The sequence below is a fragment of the Anneissia japonica genome, unplaced genomic scaffold (genome assembly GCF_011630105.1).
Source record: "Anneissia japonica isolate Jap-2015-1 unplaced genomic scaffold, ASM1163010v1 scaffold3867_len840240_cov202, whole genome shotgun sequence".
NCBI classification, from domain to species: Eukaryota; Metazoa; Echinodermata; class Crinoidea; order Comatulida; family Comatulidae; genus Anneissia; species Anneissia japonica.
Window position 1 is genome coordinate 239592 of NW_022715965.1, and position 24057 is coordinate 263648.

The 24057-nt window shown below is 34.7% G+C and overlaps 1 protein-coding gene across 3 annotated transcripts in view; it reads left to right on the top strand.

Moving 5' to 3' along the window:
• The window catches only part of LOC117109495 (bombesin receptor subtype-3-like), a 30893-nt gene extending 16520 nt beyond the window's left edge, over nucleotides 1–14373 (top strand). The window contains exons 1-2 of one of the 3 annotated variants that reach the window (XM_033251865.1): nucleotides 6262–6372; nucleotides 8572–14373. In XM_033251865.1, coding sequence (XP_033107756.1) covers nucleotides 9537–10679 — 1143 coding nt within the window. In that variant the 5' untranslated portion in view covers nucleotides 6262–6372; nucleotides 8572–9536 and the 3' untranslated portion in view covers nucleotides 10680–14373. Of the gene's footprint in view, nucleotides 1–6261; nucleotides 6408–8571 lie in introns of those variants that run through there. The other 2 variants (XM_033251864.1, XM_033251863.1) reach the window with 2 other exon arrangements.
• Nucleotides 14374–24057: the final 9684 nt, after the last annotated feature.

Genomic DNA, 24057 nt, shown 5'->3' on the forward strand with positions numbered 1-24057 from the left:
TATATAAGAAATCAGAAAATAAAATATACTCAAAACACTCCTGGGTGTGTTGGCATGAAACAGTAATCAATAAATATTACAGCATTTATATCGAATTCAAATTACCAAAACACATGCGTTTCATATTATTACCCCTCTCAATAAATAAAACAGCTTGGGAATCATATACCTCCTCATCAAATCTCTCTGGGGATACTGGGTTGGCGTAGAAAAGGAAGCGGCAGTCTTATAGAGTTAAAGGTAAGAGCGAAACTAAAGAGAATTGAACGCAGGCGGCGTAGACCTATAAAAAAAAAATTTCACTGGCCCAGATAACAAATTTGACTAATCATTTTGTTTTTCTTATTAGATAGGCATATTCGGCTTAGCCACAAAGCTTTCTTTAAATACAAGTTCTTACAATCAGCATGTCGTTTGCGATCGAATCATCTTAAGTTTAATAATTTTTTTTTCGTTCAATTGTAACATTTAAATCGCACAATCAATAAGAATAAAATCAACTCATCGCAATTAAGATATTTCAGTACACAGGCCTACATAAGTTTTAATTGGAAAATGGCAATACAATACAATCATATAATTCGAATTTATTTGAACTTCTGTTATTTCATGCGAATACATGGGTAGTTTATTACTTTTCGCATGGAATAACTCAAGATTAGTACTCATATTTTTTAACTACTGTGTAAGATTATATAAAGACAAATTTTAAATGTTATGTACCGCAAAACAGTAAAACCCCTCCTTTGCGACACCCATATTAAGTGGACATTTTTTCGGCCACAAAACGAGGGAAAGTATATCTTTTAACATTACGGCTAACCCCTATTCAGGGGAACTCCTATTAAGGGGACACTTGTTTTGGTCCCGAAGGTGTCCACATTATTTGTATTTTTTGAAGTATGGTAGGCCCAGTAGGCCTAAGCGCAACAGCGCGCAATTCTGAGCTACCATATCCGGTGGCGAAAAGAGAACGCGGATGATGATTCGCACTGGTGCCTATGGAAACAAATCGGTCAGATGCAAGCACACGATTCAATGGCCAAGCCTCGCCTTTGCAAGCTTAAAGTGAACTAGCTAAATCTAATTTTCGCGTACATGAATTGTATTAATTTTTGTGGTTTTCATTGATTGGAAATAATAACGGAATGTAATTATACCTGCACTGAGATTAACAGAAGATAAACGAGGAATAGAATGTTTTACGGTAGGTCAGAAAATCAAAAAAATTACTTTTGGTAGTAATAATTATATATGTTAAGCAGTGTGTACTGATATTGATATAGCCCAATATCCATCATCGTTGTTGATCAGTTCTTTACATTTTGTTATATATGTTTTCATTATATATATATCTGTCTCATATATATATATATATGTATCAGGCAATAATTTAATTATACATATGGGTTTACATTTACAGCTTACTGAAGTCATTATTACGTCAACATTGCGTTTCTCGCCTCCGATGATAGATTAATATCGATTTGACAATAAAACTCTTCTGGCCCCAGAGTGTGTTGCAAATTTTCAGCGGCTTCTATAAATAAATTCGGAAGTTTTATTACGATATTGAAACCATTGTGTATATTTGAGTTTGTAATGGAAACCTAGAAGCGAAATTAATGATGTAACGTAAGCTTCCCTTTTTAGGCAAATATCTACGATAGCAGATAATGTCATCGTTTACAAACCACCTATGAGTCCATAATGTTATTACTGGACTTCAATGCCTACTTCCTTATACAGTAGTCCCGAGACCAATATTCGAATAAACGCCCCGGGACGTTTATTGTTGAGAAGGGTTTCTGAAGGAGGCGTTTATACTCATATAAAAGCCCCTTAACACATAATTACTGTCAAAATGTGTCATTGCGTGATCATAAAGACTTACTGATCTTAACCAGGTTAGACAAAATGTAATTCTACTGGTGTAGAATATTGATAGAATGTGTTGAGAACGATATTGCTTTTATTAGTTTTGTTCACAATCATTCATTCGAGGAAAAAATTATTTGAGGGGTGAATTTATTCAAAGCGGGCCGTTTATTCGAATACATACGGTATTTGTGTGGATTTTTTTTTTCTAACTCTTATAATGAAACTACTATTTGGATAGAGCAATGGTTGTAATTATGTCAGCTGTTTAAAATTAATTGAAACATTAATCAAAATAAACGATATGGACAGAGGGGAAAAAGAACTGTTAACAGTTCACTTATAACGATTTTTCATCATACCTGAAAGTAGGTTAAAGGTTAGTGAATCTTATGATGTAATCACCTCGAAATTATGTAACAGGGCTCATAATAATTAATTTTTTTTCTCGAAAAAAAAAATATTGCAAGTGGTCGAGGCTGTTTATTGGTTGCGAAGAAGTGCGTGCCGCCTATAATGTAAAAACGCTTATAAGGTGACAATATACTATACCATAGCGTACGTGTATACGCGTACGATGCCGAATAGCCATTTTAAATATAACAACTTAAATCTCTGTCGATCAAACTCTTACTTGTAGATAAATGAAATACCAAGTTTGAGAGATTAATCGGCGGCATCAATCAAATCTTGAAACTGAGCATAATACATTAAATGACTGATGAAGTCTTTCAACGGGCGGCATAAGATTTTGAGATATGTCGAGAATATTAATGTGTCTGTTTAAAAAATCTCACTAATTGATGAATATCCTAATATTCATCTCGAACACCTGAGGCGAATTGTTATAACGGTCTTAAATAGCTATAAACTGGTCGATTAGCCAGCTTGATCTCATCATTACAGACCTCTTATGATAACCTCCCGTGTTGTCTATTGTTCAGAGTTATCGAAAAACAATCGAATACCATAATACACTCGAATGACCGTCGGCCGACAAATTCTCCACTCCGTGGGAGCGTTTGCCTGTGACCGCCGGTTGAAGAACCGTCGTTGAAAACAAACCGTATCGCGACGCGTTGTCGCATAAGCTGGTGCCAACGCCGACGCAGAGTGCACCAGTTCTAAATTCACACTCTACATCGGCAATAAAGTTATTTTAGAAAGTACTGGAGTGTTATTTAAAGATATTGTGTATTTTTACCTTAATGAAAAGCCAAGAAATTATTACGCGCCCAAAGTTCAAAGAGATTGCCTAAAATGCTCTATCAAGTGACGAGATAGAGATAGACATGTACCCCTTAATGAACATTTCCAGATTGTCAATCAAACCATCAAACCAGAAATACCAGCTGACCTGTCCCACAAAACACACGCGTGTTATCACAAAAACGCACGTGTTTGCGTACGTTCATGCTGTCATTTTGTAGGACATTAACAACAATATCCAAGGGCAACAGTATGCAAGGGGTGGGGCTTAGCCGAACGGTCCATTATAACGCTCGTATTCCTTCAATATTTTAAGCATCTTCTGGTGATATTCTAATTTTATCAGTTGGTCTCTTCGGGAATGAACGATTATGATTTCGCGTTAGCACCCGGCACCTCTTTTCCGCTACGGTAATGTTTCGCACAATGAATGGATACAGGGGTGGGGCCAGTGGGCGGGGGGCCCTTGTCGGGGAGAGCTGCCCCCCACCCCGGTCGGGGAGAAAAAGCACGATTCGTTGGGGAGAAAAAAAATTATATGTATTTTCTACATATTAGTAAACTCTAAAATCGATTAAATAAGCCTTTGAAACCCCTAAAATGTCAAAATATTTGGGGCTTCGCCCTCTGGACCACTTTAGAAAGCTAGGCCTACGTATACTGTATGCATGTTTATGTGTATTATGTACATTATTTGTGTGGGCAGGGTGAGGGATGTCTTATTTAAACTCTAAAGTAAAAGTGTGATGTCAAATAAATGTTATTATATTATTATAATACAGGCCTAGGTTTAGGCCTCACTATAAAAGCTGAGAAAATACAAAATAACAAAATCACAGGCTAATATAAAATTAGTTGCTAAAAATCTAAGCAAAAATACTATAAGAAAAATCAAAATAGACCAATTATTTGACGTCCTATTTGACCAATCTGCCGCGCTCAGCACACAATCTTATTTTTATCATGCCTGCTGTTCTTCGCTCTACTTGTTTTTGTGATTTTTCCCGCCTAACCGCTTAACATGACAACCATTTAGTTATGTATTACACATACACTCATTGATAACCTCAGTATATCGTATTTACAGCGAGAATTGTGAAAATAGAGCATGAATTTATGTCTATATTTTAGCAAGTCAAAGAGAGCATGCATTATGTCTACTTTAGCAAGCTAACGATCCGTATGTCTCGATACGTTCCTCAAATATGAACTACAGTAAATCCTATAGCAGTCAACGATACGATTAAGGCAATTTAAATAGGCATAATTAGGCATTTCGTTTTGATTATGTTTAAAAAAAATCATAGTCATTCAGAAAGTTATTACCAAACGAACGAACGAACGATTACCAAGTTTAATGTTCACATATGTTATAATACCGGTTTGTTTCAAACCAACTGAACCAAGAAAACTTGAGTAATGAAATATTATCGTACTATCATTGCCAAAACCATATTTATGGAGGTGACCCCCAGCGTATCCAAAGTTGGCTGATATTCGGGGCTCTTAAATAAAATGGGCAACTTAAAGAGTTACCATGATTATTGTTCATATAATAACGGTTTGCTTCTAACCAACTGAACCCGGAGCACTTGAGAAATTAAATATCGTATGATCCATTTTTAACAGTATTTATAGAGGGTGACCCCCCAGAGTATCCAAGGTCGGCTGATATTCAGTCCCCTTTAAAATAAATGAAATAATGTGATGCTTCATAAAATTACACAGGGTAGAAATTACGTAATGTTTTACGAATGTACCAAGTCAATAAAGATTTGGATTTGGATTTATTTTGGTGTAAACACCAAGGATAACCCACGAATTTCTGTAGAAGACTTACTTCCAGTGTGGAGTATTTATGGTGGTGATTGTAGTACGCTGGCAGACAATCCCTTACTCTTTTCCGAAGAGTGCACTGCGTTCTTTAACGTGCACATGGGTCATAATGCACACGGGATCAACAGCTAAACGTCTCATCCGAAATACGGTGCGCTTTCGTAACTTCCATTTCAGATCTCCAGCTGAAATACATGGTGAGCAGCGATGGGAATTGAACCGGAGACCAAGAGATCTCCACGGTTCAGCGCACACAGTGACTACCAACAGTTTAGCCGTTAAACGATTCATGATTTACAAACCAGAAATCGTCAATCGTGTACGCTTTTATTGTGTCTATATTTTATTTATTTTTATATTCAAACGTCGACTACAAACACACATATGTTATTTAAAATGTGTTACGTAATCTCTTAAGTCTTACAGTAAATTTTGTTGTACAGAAAGATGGAATCATCATTGATTCGGGATAGGACTGCTTTCACAAGTGCATGAATGTGAAAGCCTGGAACTTATTGGCTTGAAACGCTACATAAAACTAGCATAATTATTATGATTGTTATTATGGAAAGAATAGTTTTTATCTTTCATATTTTCCACTATTACATGCCTGCTCACAATCAACTCTAAAAATTGCCTGATAAAATCGATTGATGTAAATTATGAAGGCAGGTGGTGGATGAAGCTGAAGTATTTTTTGCCTTCATGAAGTAAGCATGTGTTAATAAAATAATTTAAGCTATCTAGTTTTAAAATAATACTACTAATAATAAACAATTAGAATAGTTGCGTAACATACACTATTTGGAAATTATTATACGAATGTTAGATTAATGTGCGGTGGGAATAGGAAAATGACATAGGGTATTGCAGTGATGACGTCAAGGTTGAATAATAATTATTATTTTACATAATGCTATTTTATACTTAACTGACAGTGACAAAAATTACTTGCACATGTCGACTACGTGGGACAAGCGTAGCAGCCTAAAGCATAGTTAACGCCAAAACACATATCGCAGCCGACCTTCAATGTGAACCACTAAATTTAAACGCGTAGTGACGCAAACGGTACCATACAAATACATCCTACGAAGTACGTTCTGCTTTCGGCGCTAGACTCGTGACATCACATTTTAATTCAGTCATACCCTTTTTGCAATAGGGGGAACTGCCTATATTCATTTTTCTTCTGATACGCGTTACTATGAACCAAGCCTATTCGATTAAAATACGTATTGAAATGACAACACCTTTTTTTTCTACAAGTTCGTGCACGAACATGCATTGAACAACTGTTGGACGATTAATAATGTAATGATAATATAAAATATGTAGCTGTCTGTTGTTAGATAGATGAATGAGGACTAGATATTGAGATTCTTTTCATAATGCTAGCTTATGAGAACAGATGTATACTTGATGTGTGTTGTGGAATTATTACAGACGGTATGGCATTTATCATTACATTTGTCTTTTAAACGGTAAGCTTGTTAAACACATGTACGCAAATCGAGTCCAATTTATTACAATTTTTTTTACCTGAGTTGAGGACGTGAATTCACATGGTAATTTATGTGAGCCCAACATTAATTTATGTCTGCTTTAAGTGTAAACAATCTAGGATTAGGCCTAGGCCTACTACTCATGTGATTAGCTGTGATATCACGTAGCTTCTTTCACTCCCAGAATCCCACAGGACAGGTAAATTGACAACTAACTAACGGTTTTATTTTTACGATTTCTTATTTTGTCATCCAGACGCAATTAGGGCATGCTTGGTATGGTCTACACGTCTAAGCCGCTTCATCTTCTTACAGGAGTGAAACGTCCATCGCTGTAAGGGCCTAGCAGTATGGTTACAATTTAATGGACCGTGTATCTAAAGCATGATAAAGCATTTCAACCAAGGTCGTAATTTTTCGCATTTCTGAAATGCAACTCTATCAAATCGCAATCATATCTTAAGTAGGCCTGATTGTGTACAACGGATAGCAATTTGTGGTATTGAAATGTAGGCCTATTGTGCGGTAGTGCAGATATACGTTATCTTTTTGAAACAAGCTGTACAGTAGCTTGCTTCAAATTCTATGAAGTTTAGGTTTAAATCCCTACACATACTAAATACAGAATACAACCACACCGTTTCTAACCTTTACAAACGTGACGCAAAGTTCATAAAGCCACCTACGTTTCAAAAACGTGATGTAATACAACCCGTCTGTCTCGAAAATTCAGACGTCACATAATATAACACCGCCCCCAGCGATTTACTGTATTTATTCTTCCTTTTCTTTCAGGAAATATCGTTACAATTAATTTGACAATGTCTGCGTGTCATACTTACGGAAAATAGTATGGGCTTAGTTAGGCCTCCGTTGTTTCCTGACTGCATTTGTCAAGCTAGGCATATATGTGGATTAATTTTCCAATAACAACAATGGAAAATCATTATTTTTTTCTGTTAAAGCTATACTACAAAATTTGTAGAATAACATTTGAAATGTCATTCATTTGAATTATTTAATTAATTTCAGCACGCATACAATCATATTTCAAATACGCATTAAAATGTATTTCTAATGTTTCTAACACTAACGTCATTGATGTATTTACGACCAATTGAAATGAGATGATTTGCACATTACAGTCAATAGCAGCCAATAAATATCTTGATGACGAAATATAGAAATACAATAGGAACTATCTAACATAAGATAACAAACACGTTATATGTAGGTAAAATGACGCATTAATAACGAACACCGACGCAAGTATGGGGAAAAGGTAAATTGCAGGAAGAGAAATAGGCCAACTGAGAAAAAATGAGGTATTTTAGATTTGATTTGAGCATGCGTACAGCACAATCACACGTCGGTGCTAAAGACACGTCCCGTTCCCACCTGTGCGCTTTTAATCGACGATTAAATAAATTAATGCTCATCACGTCGATATGGCCTTTGGGTAAAATCAGTTGTTAATATAATTCTTTTTTAATGCAACTATTCAGTAGTCTACTTAACATTTAATTCCTTTAATTTTGGTTGGGAAATAATTAGCGTAGTTGTGTAATCCTCGGTATAAACGCTTTCTTGTCAGTAAATGGAACCGTTATCAAAAATATTATGAAGAAGTTGAATAGAATATAAGCCGTTATTCATTCAGTAGGCATATATAATTTTAGGTTATGTACGTGTTATTCGGTCAAACACATTAAGAAATGCGAACGGATGTTGTAGATGCCTTTAATATAGATTTTATGCACGCTTTAACTGAGATACTGTGTAAGCTTTTAATTGAATATATCTACAAATTAGAATAATATAAAATTTAATTTATAATTTTCTTCTATTGAAAATTAAAGATATTCTCTTCGCATACTAAAATACCTTGGCCTATGCCTATATATAGTTTATTCCTATATATGCACTAAGCCCGTCATCATCATTTTTCTTCCTTTATTTTGATTTTTTGATCGTTATATAATAAAATCGAGACGTTAAATATAAGTTCTATAAACAAACAAAAAACTAATTTCCAATTATATATCATCGGACCAATTAATATTTATTGTATTGTTTACTGAGTCACTATACCTGAAAGTCGGTTATTTAGTTATCGTGTTGTTTTTTGTTTCTTTTTTTTCAGATGTCATCATGTCGGCTTGATTCAATACAAGAAATGATCAATTCCTGTCCCACGCTACGGTCCCTTCAGACAATTATTTGTTGGATTCAAAGCGACTTTGTATTCCACTGAACTCATTTCATTGAGCATCTGCTCGGCAGTGATTGCAGCCCTCAATATTCAAATCGTCATCGGTAACTCACCATCGACGATTGCATCTAACGTCAGTTTCATCTGCTGTCTCCTCCTGATCGATATTTTTCTACGTAGATAGAACTGAAAAGAGTATTGGTGTTAATATCTATACCAATGCAATAAACAGTTTGATTGAAGATATCGAGCGAACTTTGTGCAGTAAAGACTGTAAAAAATTATATGAGAATACCAATTTCTTGATCCTTGCCTACATCTCATTAAACGATCTGATCGTCTTTTTGAATATACATTTATTCTTTCGAAATACATTGACTTCTAACTTGTTACCAACGTGTTAATGCTTCTACATTGTTCAAGATTAAATTTTTCTTGTCTAATTTTTGACTTACAACTGCCGATGGCTACCGTACGTGTATATCTGTGACTCGGGCGAAAAACGTTGTGCTAAACTGTACAAACAATATTTAATCATCGCTGTCCAGATTTGAGCACGTACAAGAAAACAATTTTCTTATTCATCCCGATCGCTATCTCATTTTTTATTCTGATTTTATTTCAACGATTGCTTGTGATCAGTTGTTACTAAACCGCGCTGTTCACGAACATTATTGTAATGCAACTATCAACACCAAATTTTGTCACTTACATTGTTCCCATCAATGGTTGCCATGTAAACAACGCATCGTCGTACTGTTGAATAAGATTCGGCTTATAGGCTGATATGCTCAAATAGGATTTACGCTCTCGCGACGGACGGATCGTGGTGAGCTCTCTCTTATTATAAGTGGATAACACAGTGTTCCAACGGCTATAATTTTAATTGCGTATATATGCGAAGTAGTTTTCAAGGAGTCCGGCACACAAAATTGATCATAATGTCGGTATCAAACGACTATGAATACGGTTATAACGATTCTTATGTCTTTGAGGATAAAAAGGATTACTTCGTCGAAATTGTGACTTTATTTATTGAAATCATTGGTATTATTGGTAACGCGTTGGTTATATTTATTATTTTGTACTATAAAAAGATGCACAATGTCCCTAACTATTTAATCTTAAGTGTCGCGATTGGCGATTTACTTTTTATGGTGTTCTCGGCACCATTTACTGTCATCAGCTTGGGTTTTCCCTCCGCTGCTGGTAACGAAGTCGTGTGTAAGCTGACGAACTTCATATTGATTTTGTCGCAAGGTGTGTCGGCGTTGTCTTTTACGGCACTGAGTGCGGATCGTTACTTCGCAATAAACATGGCTGTCGCGCCGATGCGTGATTACGCAAAACGCGTCACTTATTTCTCGATAATTGTCAGCTGGACAACGTCTCTCTCATTTGCTCTGCCTGTCCTCTGGTTCTCTACAGTGTACATTCTACCATTTGGAGCAAACATGTACGTGTGTTCGTTTGCACCCGATGACGCTTGGAAACATGCCACGGTTGTCTACCAAACATGTAGGTTCGTGTTTCTGTACGCCTTACCCGTAATCGTCATTTCCGTTCTATACACGTTGGTTGCAATGGAGTTATTTCGGAGCATTCGGGAAATGCCGACGGAATCAACGAGATCTACCTCCAAGTCGGCGTCGGCGTCAAAGAATCAGGCCCAAGCTCGAAAACGACTGGCAATCACCGTACTTGTATTGGCAGTGATGTACACCTTTTGTTGGCTACCGTATATGTTCAAGGAGATTGCCGTTGAAATCAGCGATAAGATTCATTTTAATTCTAATTACAAGAATGTATCCTTCATAATGCTCTACTTAAGTAGTTGTATTAACCCGTTTGCACTAGTAGCAATGAGTAGGAACTACCGCAAGTATTTTTTAAGGTTGCTTTTGTGTGGCAAAGTTCAAGGGAGGCGTAAAAAACCTCACCCAAACACAATAACGTCGTACTCATATAACAGCGTTATGTCAAAGCCCCCACATTGTAATAATGAGATAGAAACTGTAATTGAGGAACCCGAGGTGTGAACTACTTACACAAAATAATGTGTTCATTTATGTGCCAACACAACACAATGCTGGGCCTTCAGTTTCACGTGGCTTGTATTATTATGACGTGTTTGCTTATTGAGTTTGAAAATGACAACAACCTTAACAGAAACCGAATCGACCGGTCAGCAGTATTCATGGACTGCAATGTGTCGGCCTGGATAATAAAGATTGACCATTATGCTGATGGTTTACGAAGACTTGAAGTTGTTTGATTACCTGGTCTAAATCACACCTTTCAATTATCTTTCGACATACGCCACCTGATCTGTGTGCATATGCAAAAAAGTGTCTCATGCTTTCGAACATTATTTCGGGCGCGAAGTTCATCCGTCTAACAGACATTATCTATTGAATGTGTACACAACATCATGTCTCCACTATTGATTAGTTGTGAAGTAGCACGTATCCACTTAAAGACCTTTTAGGGTGGTAAGTTTGTATTTTTGCAGCGTAACGGATACGGTAAAGAATATGTTACCGGCAACAGATGGGTCCCACTGTTGTATACACGTAATAATTATATGCATAGCCTAAGATTCCACTGTCTATGGTTTTCCCAGTGTACCCTACCATTAATCGACTTTGTTATAGTGTAATTATATGATGAACTGTAAAATATCGAACATTATGTCAAATGCAATACACTGCTTCATTATACGAGCATTCCAATACATTAATGGAGTTTATACGCACACGCACTTCATTTTTAACTGCCGCAACTAAAGCCACTGCACACTGCGTTCCCGACAGCCGGCGACAAATCCATCCATACTGTGTGTGGTAAGCGCTTGCCCAACGCGAAATCGTCTGCTGATTTTTGAAGGCAGTCTTCGAGCGGATTGGCATTTAAAATGATCTGTTGCGCAAGCTGTACCTGGTCGCTTTGTGCTCAGTGTGCGGCCGTCTTTAGGCTACACATTTTATAACAGCCAAAATCATAAGATTGAGTTCAATATATCTACAGTAGTACCGTACTGTGCCACAGAACAACGAATGTGAGCTCATAATTATAATGACGGTACCACGTGGGACTCTTGATGTCTTTATCCCCAGAAATGATGTCACCAGATTTTAAATATTACTTCTTTTTTTTCTTTGTTTGTTTGTTTGTTTTTTGGTGTTTTTTTTTTTTTTTTGGATGTCATGTGGATATGTGTTTTTACATGCTAATGTTTTAATTCCCGGTGGTTAAAATTTATATCATTGCGTTTGTCAACGGTATTCAGTAAGTTGTAGCTTAAGATTTCAGATTAAGCACATATTGTCGTCTATTGTACAACTTTAGTTCACATGTATGTCAAAGCCGTCGATAGAAACATCTATCAAAAAAAAGCGCACAACGTATTACGACGGTCGTACTAAGACGGTCGTACGACCGTTGGCCGACGTGTGCATCCTCGCTGTTTGTGGGCGCCTGGTGAGGCGACGCCGTCCGCTGATTGTCAGTGGCAGACTGGGTGGATTGTTTAAAACGATCCGCAGCGATCATTCGTCCCTTTGTTTCGATGGACATTTGTCGGCCGACGACACTCGGCCCAGTGTCTGTCTGGCTTTATAATAATCCGGCGTATATCGTTGAACGATGACGTAGACAATTACAGACTGACGACAGTTGCTATGGCTCTTTGGTCATATGATGGACCACCCCACTAAGACAAACAGCAGCGTAAAGTGCGTACGCAATCATGTTTTGGGACATGCGCGTATTTCTGGGCCTATTCTGATTGGTCAGTTTTTAAGCGTGGCTGACACTCCGTAAAAGTTTATTCATTTCAGCGTCTCTGCGTTAAAAATGGTTAAAATACATATATTATTTTCTCATGACAAAACTACTCAACTCCCTTAGCCTCAATAGAATTTAGTTTATAGAAAATCATATTACCTGTTTTTAATCTTTGCTACAGGCAAATCACTCGTCGTTTTTGTCTTTTTTCAAAATGCTGGCGGTATTATTATTATTATTTATTTCAGAGTTACATTAACGACATTTTATATTGTGTTATACTATACCAAAACTGTCTTTAAGCTAAAATTCAAATCCTTGCTATTCAAAATTTTATCTATTGCATTTACGTATTTTGAAATTGTATATCATTTCTAAAAGTACCGATCTCGTTTGTAAAATCTACAAATTATCGTAGTTGAACGAACGAATAATATTCGTTCGATTGTATGATACCGTATATATTATCTGCTAAACAACACTTGGACAATAAAATTAAAAATCATGTGAATTACTTTGTGTGTTTAATAATAATACCCACGTATTTATAAGGCGCCAATTTCATATTGAGTGATCAAAGGCGCAAGCGTTGGATATTGATGCTAACATTAAGGGGAAAAAAAAACAAAAAACAAAAAAAAAAACCCGACAGCAATTAAATTAAAGCGTACGTGAACTTGTGTTTCTGGGACATGCGCGTATTCCTGACGCTGTTCTGATTGGCCAGTTGTTATTAGTTTGTTTTGCACCCAGGAAAGATCATATAGTTCAAAACTTTCGTCCATACTGTTTGTTTCATCATGTTTCATTTATAATTGTACATGGGGAATCACACTAATAGGGAGTTTTCGCAAGCTTACCAATACGATAACGAATACGGTTACGTCACCAAATTTTAGACAACCCTTCCCCTGCAGAGTAGCATATCTGTCACAACGTAGTCGATTCATGCCTTTTGCATTAATCAAGGATCATATGCAGTTCCTACAGCATAAATATTGTTAAGAATGTTTCAGGTAAAAACGACGATAATGATAATGACGTATTCGTATTCGTTATCGTTTTTGTAAGTTTGCGATATCTCCCTAATGATGAACTTCTATGATAACAAAAACAAAGTAATTATTGATTCGATAACCGGGCAACTATTCTCTCTCCTTATTAGCGTTCTTAATGTAATGATATCTCAATGAGCCAGGCAGATATCTACCGTTCCCTTGATGCAAAATACACCTATTATATTATACATTTTCATTGAAAAAATTTAAAAGAAAAAAAAATTCGAAGATGTGTTATTCTCTGACTATCAATCCTTTGACTATCCAGACTCTAACAAGATAACGTAATTCAGTATAATAGTGACGTCATAACATTGATTGAATTTTAGGTGGCTTTAGCATACCGGTATTATCGTATTCCGTTTATTTCAAACTTCACGAAAAGAAACGGCTTTGGCAGATAATGTGTTAATATCGCAATATGTTGCATCAATAATTATAGAGTAAGAGAGCCCGCATTCATTTATATTAAACTCTATTGTACAACGCACAGACTGTCTGTTAAAACCGCACGTGCTAAGGATGGGTACAGTGTTTTATCGTAAACATTTGTTGTGGACAATATTCTGACGGACGATCGACGGAACGCACAAAATGTGTGATGAGGCGATTGGTATATATTCCTCCTTGACTTAATAAGCATGACTGACACACATGACTGACAGTATTACCGAAGCTTTTCACGACATGACATGGACATTTTCGCCTAAAAACAATTAGGCCTATAGGCCCACTTATATTTATATAGCTTTTAGGCCTACTGTATATCATTCTGCAATATATATGCTGTATATATATATCACGTGTCAATGTTTGTGATACGATGTTGTATTGCGCACGCATTCTATATACGTCACCAATGAATAAATTGACTTTGATGTGCAATAAATGTACGTTTGTGTGTTGTTTTTTGGAATATTCGTCCGACATGGTGATGCCGTGGTGGGTTGTCGGAATAATATCCACGGACTTTTTTTTTTAAAACACTGACACACTTTACAATAGTAACAATTGTAAAAGTAATGTTGTAAAAGGTCGCTACAAATAACAAAGGATAAATATAAAATTTACACAAAACTATAATATAATATTATTTTAAGTAAATGTTATATTAATAGAGTGGGAATGTTAAAATATGGAATTCCAATCGGTAACGTATAAGCAAAAATATTTTTTTGTATAGAAAAAGCGACTAGTGATCGATCAGGCAGGGGACAAATATCAACCTTAGCTTTACCATGGTTTATAAAAGATGGCACATCTAGGCCGACGCTCAGAATATGACATTCTCAGAATGTTTTTGGAGTGTGTATGTATTAAATTTTTTAATTTATCCAACATCTTGTTTGAAAAATACAAATGGGCAAAATATGCTACAGCATTTCTCTAGAAAACGAATTTCATCGTATACTCGAGATTTCAGACATTTAGAAAAACGGCAATACAAAAGCCATGTGAATCACTTATTAAAGCTTTTTTTTCCGTACAACCGCTACATGCTACAGCTTTCGGTGATGCTGATTGGTCGGTCGAATCGGGGAGCCTTCTCCCAAGATTGCGTCGGGGACTGCTACGCAGTAAAAACGGTGTAGTGATTTTAAGGAAACGAGGCTTTACAGATAATCACGCTTAATGAAAAAAGGCTAAGTGAAGCAATGTTTAATCAACTCCCTGGCTAAATTAAAAAAAATAATAAGAATTTGAGACTGACTTATAATGAAGAAAATTAATTAGAAAAGTTGGAACATTTTGGTTTTATAGCTTAGAATAATGTATATTTTCAGTTCAGTCAGCATAATATAATCATAATTATTGTTTAATCAATATTGATTTTAAAAGAATGTTTAATCAATATTGATTTTAAAAGAAATTCAAATAAGATTTATCATGTTTGGTTTGGTTTACAATAGGCCTACAGCTGTTTTCTTATCTGACACACCCACTGCTTTGAGCAGGAGCTTAAAAAGCTATCGTTACGAAGATAGCCTCGTTCACAGTGGGATGTAAAACACATGTAAAACGCGACAGCTACCGTATGCGCATAGTTTATTCTCCCCGGCGACAGGGTGGTGAAACACCTACCTGACAGCAGAGCTATGAATGAGTCGTGCTTATCTACCCACCCCACCCTACCCACTGTAGCTTCCGCAACCTGTTTCCAGGTTGTAGCTTTCAGATAGTTTCACTGCGAAAATTTGGAGCAGGAATTCGAACTGCGTCTTATAAAAAATACATGATACACAAAAGTGTAATGAAATGTAAATCGCAAAAATAATAAGCATTGCTTCTCTAAATATGTGGCGTAGAAAGCGCAAAAAATACCATAATCTACAAACTACAATGAGTTAAAGAACTACAATGAGTTAAACTACAATGAACTACAAAGAACTACAATGAGTTAAAGAACTCTAGACATTATAAAGAATATAATTACATCCTATGATATGCTGGCATTTAAGAATCCCACGAGGCTATTTTGGCAATTACAGTAAATGGATCAGTTATTATTGGCGGATGATATCTTCGTGCGAGTAACTAACGATAGAAATTGGACAATAAGTTTTAGTTATAAGTCTACCACTACGCTGGTAATAATATTATTTGAGTGACAGATTATTTGAATGCATATTTTTATGTCTTTAGTTTAGCGTGCCTCGGGGAGAAAGAAAACGAAAGATAGAACCATATATATTCATAAACGGCACATTTTAATTTATTGAATATGGAAAGGAACATATTAGGTAATAAATACAGTGACAGGACATTCTGAAAAACTCGGGAATTGGAAGTTGCTTTTTTTTTCTTTACAAAGTTTTCTTTATTTTTTATTTCCAAAAACAAAAGAAGTCCCGTGCTCAAGGACACACAAAAAGCACATAACAACAAAGGACAAAAAAAAAGAACAAAAAAAACCCCAAAAAACAACGATTGTTCGAAAAAGTTAAAGTTAATGAAATTGGAATTTGGCTAAATCTGTCAGCAGAAAGTCAGACAACTGGTGAACAACAAGGGTAACAGAATGGGACCTACGGATGACAAAGGAAACGGAAAGCCAGCATAAAAGACGAAGGGATGACTTGAGCAAGTATTGGGAGAGAGTGAATTGTGCAACAAAGTGATGGCGTCAGGCTGACGCTTTCGTCCGGCAGTGGACCGACAACAACAGACTGATGATGATGGTGCTGATGATGATAATGATGACGATGATAACGACGGTGATGATGATGACTGATAATGATGAAGATGATGAACGATAATGGAGATGATGATGATGATTATGATGAGGATGACGAGGATGATGATGATTATTATTATAATAGGTGACGATGATTATGAAGATGATGAAGATGATGACGTTAATAATATTAATAATAATAATAATAATAATAATAATAATAATAATAATAATAATAATAATGGCGATGATTATGATGATTAAATTACTCTTTCATACCGTACACAAAAGCAGGTAATAATTTTCCGATAATAAAAATAAACCGTTAATTATTGGTATTGATAATTTATCTAATGGGTAATTTAATTTATATAAGCCTACCATATTTCTTGAAATATCTCATCCTACAAAGATGAAATCCTGTAGAAGCGGTTTGGAGCAGCAGTTGGGGTTCTGCTCCTCAACATTGAGGGAAGAGGTTCAATCCCTCGCTGTGTATTTCGCTTGTCCTTCGGCAAGGCACTTATTATTTATATATTATTATTAATATTATTATCACACGTTATGTAGTTGTGAAATTAGGTTCTTAGTATTTATGATTCTACAAAATAACGTTATTGTAACGTCATTATAACGTTCTTATAACGCAATATTGTTAGCTGATTTTATCGATATAATTACACCGTAGATATTATTTTGTTATACCTCCATGGTTATTAAACTATCGTAAGCTAAGCCTGACTGCGCCAATGCCCTAACCCAAGTCCTAAGCCTACACAATACACTCTGCCTCGTATAGTTTAGGCCTAGCCAGTTCCACTACCAGCAGTACCGCCTTCCAAGGGCTTGTTTAGCCTACTTACCAACAGCATTTCATCGAATAATTTTCCGAACTCTCATACATAGTAATTTTAATCAGGTAATGTCGGAATCGGAATTCCTATGCTGTCTTTCAATATAAACCAAGTTCAGATCTCCCGCGAAAAATGTATGCTGCTGCAAATTTGTACAAATCTGACGTCACATCCGTTGTTCGTTTAAGGTAAACAAAAGAATTAGGAGCCCAGGCTACACATAAAATAAACATAGAATGTTTATGATAGGATAACTTAAAAACACGAGTCGATGTAAAAATACTTAACATCATAAATTATATATAATTGGATATATTTCAGCAGTGGAGTTGATGTGAGGTTCCATTCTGTTCTAATCTTGCAAAAATACATGGAGAAAAGTTTGCAGAGAATTATTATAGGAAGTTTGACATGAATTACAAAATTTCCTTGTTTGAATTTTTTGTTGAAAATGTTTCATATAAAAAGTTCACCATCACCATTATCATCATCTTCACACCCTCCATAATAACCTTATAATGATCATGATCATCACGATATTTTATATATCGGTGGTAATCTAACGGGACGAAAAAGGTCAAATTTATCTTGCAAAAAGGCCAATAGCATAATCAAACAACTCCAATCTCAAACCCCATAACGAGATTTATTTCATAAAATAATAGTTCCCACCATACAGTAATTGGCGAATGAACTTTTTTCAATGTGAAGCAAATAACAAAAATGTCTTCGAAGTCAATTTTGTCAATTGATATTTGTACACTGAAGCTAATATCGTCATCATTTATCCTCCTAACTGCTTTTAATATTTCTCTAGATAGGCTACTTCCCAACTGCATGCTACTGACTTAAAGTGAAATTGAAAAATAGAGATTAATCATTGTAAATGTTCAACGTTCTACTTTAGATTTTGGATAGGAACTAGCTTGGTGGTTAGAGTATCTGTAAGCCTTGGATGACGAAATGAATCAAAGAGCTTCTTTACCTGAAGCAACAAGCAATTCAACAAAAAGAAAAGAATCGTATACAAAAAGAAATTAACAAGGAAATAAAGAAAGGAAGAAATGGTTTGGGGAGAAAATAATGGAAAAAATCAAAACAGGAAATCCAAAACAAGCATCATGGACTTGACTCAAAACGATTATTGGAATGAATAAAAAACAAGCAGTTTCTATCCCAAAAAGTAGACACAGCAATTTTCAGATGAGCTAAATTGCTATTTTAACAGATTCGACGGTAATAACTATTTTACAGATGAATTAACTTAAATTAGATAAGCACTTATCGAAGACAGTGTCAATAATAGTTATATTAATTAAAATAGTAATTTAGTTAGGAAATTGATTTGTAAAATTAAGATGGAAAATTCACCTGGACCAAACAGTCTTTCGATTTTCGAAAATTGAAAAAAACCATTACCAACTCTTAAGATTAATAATTAGTAGTATATTGGTATATGGATAGTTAAAGGATCTAAGTTGGAAGTCCAACTCAAGTAAACTATATGAAAAAGAAAATCAACGCCTTTTTGTCCTGAAGAAACTTAATTATTTAAATATTAGTAATGACTCATTATATCTTTTTTTTAATCAGTGTCATACATCAGTGCTTACTTTTTGTAATATAATCTGGATAACCGAACTGACCAAGACAAATTTTGGCCAACTTACCAGGTAAGACAATTGGTATTGATGTTAAGGATATCACTCAATTATGTAAAGTTGTCATGATAAACAAACTCAGAGGAATAATTAATGATGCAACACATCTTCTAAACAGTGGTATAACATTCAGAGATCAGGCAGAATAATTCAAATAAGAGTTAAGACAGACAGACACAGAAATTCATTTCTAGTTCTGGTTATATGAGGAATTTGTTAGGTAAGTGTGAAAAATGTAACCGACTTTTATGTAAATTTTAATTATGGATATTGTTTGTGATAGGCCTATGTGTATATTACACAGGAAATAATTTCATGTACTTGATATAGGACGAATAAAGATGAATCTGAATCTAAATCTTCAATTAATCGTTCAATAGACCGACCGATCAATCTATCAATCAATCAATTAATAAATCGATTAACTAAATAATCATTCCAACAATCAATAAATATATTTTATACTTTTGTTTTTAAATCCTCTGTAGTTAAGCGCATATAGGCAGTCCTTGAAATATGCGCTATGTAAATAGCAATTTATTATTATTATTATTATCATCATCATCATCATCATCATTATTATTATTATTATTATTATTATTATTATTTAATAAATCAATAATCCAAAAGGACGAACAAACAAATCAAATTAATCAATTAATCAATCAGTCAATTGATTGATTGATCAATCAACCAATCAATCAATGAATAAAAATCCATTTGAAAGAACTTGTATTGTGCCAAATTGCATCACATCAGGTAATGTACCAGTATAGATAATATATTATATCTGTTTATTTATAATATTATACAAAAGTACACCAATACGTAATTTCATTGAATCTGCCCGAAATTATACAACAGCAAAATGCACAAATGAAGATACTACTGACAATTCAACTAGGCCAATTTATTATAGCTACATATTGATCCAATCAAAGAAGAGTTTCTTAATAATATGATAATGATAATAATAATAATAATAATAATAAAATTAATAATAATAATAATAATAATAATAATAATATGGGCTTTTAATATAGGCATACAAAATATAATGAAGACTTATACAACAATTTTAGTATCTTACACTCTTATCTATTTTAATGCTCTCTGATATCAATTATTATTTATTATTATTACAATTGTGATACCGCAACTTTATGGAAGCTATGTAAAAGGTGAAAAAAATAAGAAATTGCAGCTGTAGCCTAAATTGCAGGTTGTCGATAAAATATGTTCCAATTATTATTTTACAACCTGATACAATTTTACTCGAGGCCTACTTTCGCAGTAATAAGCGACTTTGCCACTGTGCTGTCTCAATAGTATGCTCGGCGCCAGCGGAGCGAGGAAAATTTCCCCTTTCCCTCGTCAGTATTGCCTGACCATTAATGTTTCGATCATCGATGTTGCAAATATTATCACTTATACATAAGAATATATGATGGGAATATCTGTAATCGGTTATTTTATAATTATTTTTTATTTTTATATAATTTACTTGTGAATGATATACTGTATTGCGAGAATGTGCAATGCAGAAAATTAAACTATTATTCGATTTTGCATATAAATATTGTAGAATAATTATTAAAAGCTATATACTATAGAAAGTATCTTCTGAGATCATATATTGTCGTCAAATGCTTATATAAGAACAGGGTGTATCATTATTGATCTGTGGTATGCAGATTGAGATATGAATAATTAGATGCTTTAATCGAATTTAAATTCCCAACGAAACATTATGACCCAGTGGGAAGCAGTGGCTGGATCTCTGTAGAGATTCAAAATTGATAAGCAAAAGCTAAAATGTAAACACAAGACGACCAGAAATAAATAGAACCAGAACTTTCGTCAACAATAGTCCTTTCTAAGTGGCGATTAGCCTATAAAAACTAACTTTTTAAGCTAGATGTATATACGAAACTTATAGTTATCTTTTTTTTGTAGAATACCGGTAGCTATTGAATGATTGATAATTTATATGTATTTATTATAAATTATAGGCCCATCTACACCGAAATTATAGCCTATAGCGTATTCAACATTTGCCTCCGAGTTCAATTCTCTTGAAAGCTTCTCGCATAGGTACATTACATATAAGTGTGCTAGTTTAAAGTGGTTTTTCACGATTTTACGTTATAACTAATACCGAGCCTGCTTCTTTTAATGCTTACCGGTATCAAAATACAAACAACCCGAACTATTCGTTATGTAAAGGGCTGAGACGCATCGCGTAGCGTCGTCACTTACATATACGCGCACGCTGGCCATGTGATGTGCGTATGGTATGGCTATTTGACTCTGACGAATATAGTCACTTTAATGTAGGTTTTATTATTTCATTCGTGATAACGCGTGATCACGAGACAGCAACAGTGAGCAGGCATGAATTGATATTAATCACGTATATACGTGCACGAATTCAAAATTTAGCAACATTCAGTATGATAAATTGACTGAATTAACGGCCAATATATTTACAATTAAGACATTTACAATAACTCTAAAATCGCGATTATTTTGTTTTTCTACGTGTGGAGTTAGGATCGATTCCATAAAAAGGCAGTTGTGTCCGGGGTATCAGTAGATGCTCGCAATTGCTGAAATGTAAACCAACACGTAAAACAACCACAAACTACTTTACAACAACATTATTTTCATCTCTGAACACACGTTCTTCAAATCTATTAACACAAACAGAACCCGATTTCCTGCGTTAGATACATTTTCAATATTGTCTTGGTATTAGATCTAAATTTAGTTGAATCAAGTGGATAAAAAAAATGTTTCATCATCAAACACAAATGCTGATGTTTACGACAAACACAATGACAGCTCCCATATAATTCTGATCAATTACAGAACTTTTTATAGAATGTTATTTGTTTTGTACATGAACAGGATTTTGCCATTCTCACATAGTATTACTATACTTACTGCGACCGCTACTGCTGCTACTGCGGTTCTTTCTGCTGCTATTACTACTACTGCTACTATAGTCGTATGGGTATGGCCGTCTGTCTATTTCAGAAGATATATCATGTTTGTTTTATTGTATTGACGAATACCACCATCAAGTTAAAGACATAACCTAAATCATAAATAACTTACATGAAAGTATAAGGTGGAATGTCATGTATATTTAAGCATCAAGACTACATCCTTCTAATTTCAAAAGTTACATTTCTGATACAATCGGCTTAAATATCAAATAAATCTTGGTACAGTATAACGAAATCCAGTTATAAAAAGGTCCGTCAAAAAAAGAAAAGAAAAAGATGAACCCAATCGTATACAATTTTAGGTCTTAAATCGCCATTACATTTTTCATGTTTTGCATTACTATAGGCAGTGGATGACATGACTTTACCTTATCTAAATCAAATAGTAGGCTATTCATTACATGGCGATTAAATTTGGAATAAGGTAATTAATTTTACATTTAAACCGTTGATATATTTTTTTTCTGATTCACACTAAAGTCATGTGAAAAAAAGTGTCCACGCCCTACCTGAAAACTATCAACAGAGTTTGTTTCCGGATTAATAACTTAGAAAAGGGGAGATGTTCCCGAAGAGAAATCGTAAGTGGTAGTGCCAGGAGCGAACCCAGAATCCTTTACTAAGGGAAGCTCCAAACATTTAGAAATTAAAAAGACGAAGTTAACCGAGTCTCACGAATTCTATGTTTTTTTTTTTTGTGTCCGACTAGGCCCGCGCCCACAACAAGGGACGTCCCCGTATTAAGAAGTTTGTTTCAAAGGCCTACATTTTCTTGTAATTCATGACGCAAGTTGGTAAAATATTAAGTAAAAACAATGTTAGTTAAGATAAGCTGTGGGATTTTGAATAATGACTAGGTAGATATTTAATAGCCTGATGTCTGGTTTACAGGAACAGAGACACCTTTTTACGATAACGCAGTTCGTCAGCAGTGGCAACTGTGATTAATTGCATATGGCAGCGACTCTTGCGGAATAGTTTAATTGTTATCAATATAGACAGGTTTTATAATGTTTTTTTTTTTTTAACAAAAGTATAATTGCAATAATTCAACAAACTCACGGCCTGTCGATATATGTTGATTATCTCACCAATAAACAATTCATCTTATCTGAGATTGTTTAAAATGAGTTCTCCGATGATTGGTTCTTATGCAATGTGATTTAGACCAGGCAACGCATGCGAAAGGTCGGGTATGTGTTTGTCTAAAGTCTGACAAACTTTGTGTTCAAAATATCTATCCTCTTGTTTCTCTTTCTCAACTTAAACATATTTTTAAAAGTCTCTTAAAACATTTTGCACGGCCATATTAAAAGTTTTGGTATCTTATGTTCATTTTATTCTTCGTGAAACAATTTGAATGTCACGTATTATGTTTTATAAATTGTTTTCGTGTCATTTGTAGCGCTGCTGGTAATGCAATATATAAAAACCATATTAGTTCAGATAAACTGCATGACTCCAGCGACAAAATCGCTATCAGTGACTATGATAAATTAATTTTTAATATTTTCAGAGACAGGGATCCCTTAAGAAAGTTCAACGTTAGTCGAAATTTCCGTACGTTTTGCTAACCGAAAAAGAACATTTTATTTTCTTTCCACAGAGATGAATGCTTTTTTCGATACCAAGTATAATCTTGTGATTTATAATGAATTGCGTATTACAGTTAGGCCTATTTAGGTTTACTTAAGGGCAGTGATTTACTGATATCTATCGAGATCCAAATTTGCTAATTCTGTTATTTTTTAGGCCTATTTTGTTCTTTTTATCAGACTTGACTGGTCGATTCTCCTAGAATCTGTTTCAATCGACTTTCAATGCATATAAAGCCAACAATGACAACTTCGTTTGGAAGAGCATTCGAACTAA